The 6,751-nt window shown below is 37.9% G+C and overlaps 1 protein-coding gene across 1 annotated transcript; it reads right to left on the bottom strand.

The window, feature by feature from the left end:
• Window positions 1–2,729: 2,729 nt before the first annotated feature.
• LOC133993538 (PLAC8-like protein 1) lies at window positions 2,730–5,161 on the bottom strand. The gene is made up of 5 exons (XM_062432529.1): window positions 5,152–5,161; window positions 4,725–4,920; window positions 3,882–4,114; window positions 3,518–3,654; window positions 2,730–3,173 (listed from the first exon to the last, which is right to left on the bottom strand). The coding sequence occupies exons 1-5, from the start codon at window positions 5,159–5,161 to the stop codon at window positions 3,042–3,044; spliced, it is 708 nt and encodes a 235-aa protein (XP_062288513.1). The 3' UTR covers window positions 2,730–3,041.
• Between the last annotated feature and the right edge of the window lie 1,590 nt (window positions 5,162–6,751).

Below are 6,751 nucleotides of genomic sequence, written 5' to 3'. Positions count from 1 at the left end.
ACTTTTAGAAAATCCAACAGATATATCTCACTATAGAAACAGTTTCCTTCTTACTCTGGATCGACAACAGATCCCACTGAAAAGTTATTCATAGGGACTATTTCTTAGATAAAAGGTAGTTCGAATGAAACTGTCAAGCAATGTATTACCCAGTGTAAAGATGAAACTGATTCTTTAAAGAAATTTTGAATTTTGGGGTATTTTTTACATGCTCTGAGCACCAAAAGTAAAGTTATGTTCATCTACATTGAATTAGGATGGAGGCAGAAATCTCAAACCCTTTGCAAATAGTTACCACTACATGTAAGAGATAGAGTATGTTATTTGTAAATTGGGTGAACTAATTCTTTAAAACTAGAAATTACTTTGACACTAACATATTACATATTGCTTTTTTATCACATAATTCAAGTTAGGCAGAAGAAAACTGTATACGAAATGCCTTTTAAGGGGAAGTAGCTGTTAAGAGCTGCAGATAATAAGTCCACAAAGAAGAGTCTGTGTAAATGTAGACATAAAGTTGAAAAGAGTATGTAGAACAGTTTGAGGGTCTATTTGATTTGCAAAGCAAATAGATTTCCAATTGACCAAACCCAGTTTGGAGCAGCTGACACATTTACATTTGGTCATTGCACAGGGAGGGAAAGATGTTACCACAGTGCCTAAAGGCAGCTCTGCTCAAGGCAGATCTTGTTCACTAACATCCCCCAACAGATAGAGAGCAGTGGAGCTGAAGAAGGATTTATCCACCCAAGGCTGCTTATGAGACACTGGAGCCTAATGCAGACATAAGTAAGATATCGCTGACACTATTATCACAGCGACCATTTTGAGTTCAATTCACAGCAACTGTAAAAGTTACAGAAGTGTTTAAGGATTGTTACTTTAACAGTGAGGACTGGTAGCTACTGTAGCTTATATACACTGCATGGTTTATTTAGTATGATTGGATTCTATGCCAGGATGCTATAATTTAGTCTACATAAATGTGAACCCTTTTTTTCTTTTTTTCTTCTATTAAAATATTTTTCAGCTGGGTATTTGTGGATTTGCTCAATTTAAAAAAAAAATATATATATATATATTTCTTTGATGTATACCACAGCAAAATATGAGCTGCTCTTGGTTCATCTGTGTAGAGTGTAAATTCAAAATGTACACAGTGGGACATAATCTGGTGGGTGAACCCGCCCATTATGCAAAGCATAGTTATTTCATAAGCATTTATAGAAATAAATATCATGCACACCACTGTGCTCAGTAATGTGAAACAATTTATTCTTACTGACAAATGTGAATCATCTTTACACAAGTTGGCATTATTCCTTCTCTCTTAATCATTCCGATACTTATCAGTCAACAACAAAAAAAAAAAATCAGTGTACATTTCTGAATAATTGCAGAGTTTTAAATAGAGCAAAGTCCTTTCCTGAAATATACAGTGCACCATATGTGAAGCTTGATTTGATTTTATAATTTGCAGCTTTCTCCTTTTTTGACAGCAACCCCATTTTCTCTCTTTCCCTATTTCATTTGAAGCAGCTGCCAGGTGAGTTGGGGGTGGGTGATAGGGGGAGGAGGGCGGTGGGGGACTCCATCCGTAAGAGCAACAAATTACATATTTGCCCTTTGAGAACCCATCTGCTTTCTGTATAAGTAACATTTTCATATCCACAATGTTCTTGCTGGTTGGCATTTGAGGTTCAAGGAACCACACCATCAGGAACTGGATTAATAATATGATTGAATGCCTGAGGGTGAGCCCAGGTAAAGAAGGATAAAGGAGTGACAGAAAAATGGAAAATAGGCTTTATTATCATCCGACTCTACTTGAACCGTTGACTGTAATCGGAGCTACAAAGACGCCTTTATGTCGGGTTTTTAGACAGGTGGTTCTCTAAACTGTTTCAACCCACGCTCTGAAAAACATAAACCCTCAAAAGATTGTTTAGATTAATGCTTGGCACGCTGCTTTTCTGTGCTTCTCTTGCTTTACATAATAAATATTAAATGTGACTTTGAAAATTAGATTTACTGGTCTGATTTATAGATATCGTTCCTAATATTGAGGCATGTCCCCATAGCAGGATTTGCGTACCAAGGTCTGGAGCGCATCAATGTGTCTGGTAACCTTTGGAATGCAAGACAAAACCAAAGAATCGGCTTTCCCAAATCAAACAAAGATTTCTCACTTTCTTCAGAGGTACCACTTTCTATCAAAGAAGGAACATTGTTTTGTTGCTGCTGAGTTTTTCAATACGTTTTCATTGTTTTCAGCAGTACAAACAAAATTCAATTCTCCTTGATTATAGCGAGGTGGCTGCCGAAGTTTCTGAGGTTAATATCTCCAAAGCTAAACAAATGAAACAACAAAAAAAGCTTGCTGAGATTGCAGTAGTGGGAAATATATTGTTTTGGGAATTTGTCTGATCTGACCTTTTAAGCTACCAGACAATGATGTTAACATGCTCCAAGGACTCAAAATGTTCAGCTAAATTTTATTATTTTATTATTATTAAAACGGGTTTAATTAATTTGATTATGACTGCGTCTGACTAAGTTAAAAATGCCAAAAATGCCTTTATTGGGTTAAGATTGGAAAGCATATAATCATATTAAGAAATGTGCCTGTTGTCGACAGTGATTGCTGACTGAAACAAAATACGTTTGCAAACAGCCACCTGCTTTTCACCCAATACAAAATGTATCTAATGAGTTTTTGCCTCTACAAGAAAAGTGTATTTATTATATATTTTCTAAACAGAAGCCCCCCAAGGCAGCATTAACTTGGTTCAGTCTTTACAGCTCTGACTCTTTTTGCTGTTTACACTATTAATCAAACTTCGTCCTTTCCAGTCTTCTTTGAATGTTGTAGGATAGGCTTGATTTATTAGCCGGTGCGTCCCCAGAGACATTGAAAAGTAAGTTCAAGCCTCATATGGTATTGATTCTTCATGCTATTCATACCAGTGATCTCAGCTGATCCTGTTTTCTGCACTTAGTCGTAGAAGGACAGGCCTCATTTTCTGTCTTCAGTTTCTTCAGGAGCACTCAAGGGTAGTGGACACATGATACGTCTGTGTCTTCATCCTCCTCTTCATCTCTCTTATCATCTGACATACAGCCAGAGGGTAACAGCAACACACTGTGGTCCAGTCCTCACACACACTGCCCTGTGGATAAACATACACCCAAGAGCACACAGACAGTAAATGAAGCGTTCAGCACAGACACACATGAAAACACATAAAAACAGGAACAGATAAATATTCAGTCAGGCAAGTTAAAGTTTCAATTATTGATCCACATCCTTAGTAGACATTGATTTCCGATTGGTCTTAGAGTGAGTTTTTCAAGTTACATTATACATGTGACAATGCGATTATGAACAGGAACCAGTTTTAAAAGTGTACCTGTTTTTGTGTTTGAGGAAGCTTTAACAACGGAACAATTCTTCATTTCTCACTATCTCATTTTTATATATCTGTATTTTTTATATGTGAATACACACACTCACTCGTATCTTGTATCTCTCCCTGATGCCAACTCTCATGGCAAAGGTGGATCCTGGTAGGAGGGGCATACACAGACACTCGCCATACTGGTGTGCTAAACTCAGGTCTAAACAGCATGGCACCAGAGCCCCAAGAATACCTGCATTCACAAGCACGGGTCAACACAACATCTGTGAGTTTGTGACAAAGGCAATTACTAAACAATGTCAGCTCAGCCAAATACCATTCAATTTCTTTCTGTCACTCAGACTAATGAATGCCGATTATTTACAAAAAGTCAATTTTGTAGGAAAATCGAGTTATAAGTTTAAACTTCTGATATATGTTTGACCACCCTGTGAATTTCTAGCTGTGTGTTCATATTACATGTGGTCTTGTCTCCACAGACGTCAAACAGGCCAGTGCTCCAGTCTCCTCCCGTCTGTGTGATGGTGGTGATGGTTGTCGTGGTAATGCCGAGGCCTGGCTGTGTGAGTATTGGGTCTTGTGCTGCAGTAACATTGTTTGACCTCCAGTTATCTTCACTTCCTATGCTCAAGCCCCCCACTTCCTCTTCTTGAGCCTCTGACGCTGAAGCGTTGTCGACTGACAGTTCAGGTCTGAAATTAGATTTGTAATGGATCTAATCTTTCAGATACACAGTTGATAAATTCACCATGGCTTGTGAAGCCTCTACCACACCACTGATACTCAACTACAGGCTTAATGTTAAAATAAATAGCTACAGATTCAATTAGTCTTAGGATTTAGTCAGGGATGTAATTCATCTCATTCATTCAGCTAATTTCCTTTTCCAAGAGCTGCATGTTTTTTACTCAGCTGGTCTCCTCTGAGAAATGTTTAGCATCACACCACCACAATTACACTAATATATCCTACCAATAAAATCCTGCCACTGGTAAAATACTGCATGTGATACAGCATTTACTTTTGCATTCATCTGATTTAGGCCTTTAGCAACATTTTCACATCATGTTAAAATAAGTATAAAATCTAGTAGCAAGGAGCACCAGAGCGAGAGCTACAGCAACAAATACATTTAAGAAATTCTCCTGTATCATTAATCATAGAAACAAAGAGGAAGAGAAAAATTAGGAGGACGCAAAGAAGCATGAAAAAGCAGAATAAGATAAGTGAGCCATTTGCTGCAATTCCATCGTGCTCACTGGTGACATCGCTGCGTACCAGTTGGGACAAAGAAACACTTACTGGTGTGTGACTGTTGTCTGCTCCATAACTAGAAGCTTCTGACATCCAGAGAGGGGTGAGGCGAGAGAAGGAGAGGGTGAGCAGGGAGTCAGGGGGTGGGTTTGGTGGTATAAGGGGGTGGAGGGGGTGACACTTCCCCAGCGAGAGGGTGTGTGTCGTAGCAGATAAACCAGCAGTCCGATGGCTCGGCCAGAAGCTGCACGACAGAGATAAGTCTTGTAGTTGTCTTCTGTCTGAGACTTTATTGTGCCCGCACCGCTAATACAGCAAATGCAGAGAGGGCAGATACAAATCAGGGTGCATGAACATGACTTTAGTTATACATTATTTTCAGTTGCAGACTTGCAGATGTCAAACACAAGCTCACACACAAGAATTCAAATGTTATAGCATTTGTTTTGACCCATGGCATTCAAACACTGCTTACTTATCTGCATTGTTCCTAGTAAATGTTTTAAAAAGGCAAATACGAATGAGACAATAAATGTTACACTCACCCTTAAGGTAGAGACAGAGACCTGTGCAGTGAAGAGTGGGGGAAGTGAAAGACACAGTTAACAGACAATATACCTGTGGTTCATGTTAAGAGGGTTTTCATTTATGCATTTCCTGTGTTCTGACGCTGAACTTTCAATGTGGACTGATATAAGTATCTGTGTGGTTGTGAGTCATACAGAGACAGAGAGAGGAACTTTATGTGTTACAGGGACATGTAATGAAGCTATCATGGGTTTGGACAGTTCATTCATATGCACATAATGTCTTAACCCAAAATTGGTAGAAATATGTAATACATAAAACCTTTTTTCCCCTCTAGACCTTTGTTAAATTCATTTTAAAGATGATTTAAATTTTTTTATATTATTTCTATATAGATTTTTCTATGGCACAATTCATATATTAAATGTAAGTGTAAGTGTTAAATTTAAAATTACACTGACATTAATTCTTAGACTACACCACAGACTGTGGCTTAAAAAAAGGGATTATAGTTCTACAGGGTCTTTTAAAGACAAAATAAATAAATGAATAAATGCATTTCTAAAACCATTTGGGGGTGATTTTCAATATGATTATTGGCAGTTGTTTGAATAATAGGGAGTTTGGATGGAAAGTAATACTTTATTTCTCTCCAAGGCCTTTGAAGCAGGGAGCCACATGAGACATGGTATTAAAAATAACCTGCAGAGTCAACACTCTGCAACAGTACTGAAACTGGGAGATATGATGGCGATGTCTATTTTCTACAACAACAAAATAAATTTAGAAATAATTTGGTACATTCACATATTTGCCTTTGTGAGCCTGTATATTTGAAACCATACAGTATACTGACACATGAAGAACTACGAGCTTTATCGCTGTTTTGTGTACAATGCTAGATTTTAAATATATTTGCCCAGTTACCTTCAGGTTAAGAGTGTCCAGGTCTGAATGACAATGTTTTGTTAATATTTTATTTATTCAACAGTCAACTGAATAAGTTTATTGACTGTTCCATCTTTGCATATCCCCCCTTCAGGTCATTAACAAATATTGCCTGTGGGTGTCTGTTTGCTGAATTCTAAGAGCCAGTATGTCCTCAGTGCTACACATAGTATGAATAGTGCTCATTAGAATAGCCAGTATCTACACTATCAGGGCAAAGGTTCAGCGACTTTGTCAAAACCATGACACACTCTTAAATATGCCTTATTCAGGTGGGGAACGCTCGTCTTATTGACGTTCTTAGAAGAAATGAGACCACAGAATGGAAAGAGAAAAACAACAGGATGAATATTTCATAGCTTTTATTATTTCTCTGGAAAAGCACAGGCCAGGCAAGCACAATCCATGGCTAGAAAATAGGAAAGCTGTCTTGACAGGCTGACAAAACATGAGGGAACAATATGTCTCACCTTCAATGTATAAAATAACACAGCAGACACATTACCAACTATATGAAAACAACAGGCATTCAGATGCAGCAGCAGTCTTACAATGAAATAACATAACATGAGTGGTTGGCCAGTGGCAAAAGAAGACAA

The sequence above is a fragment of the Scomber scombrus genome, chromosome 14 (genome assembly GCF_963691925.1).
Source record: "Scomber scombrus chromosome 14, fScoSco1.1, whole genome shotgun sequence".
Taxonomy (NCBI): Eukaryota; Metazoa; Chordata; class Actinopteri; order Scombriformes; family Scombridae; genus Scomber; species Scomber scombrus.
This window is presented reverse-complemented; position numbering and strand designations above follow the sequence as displayed.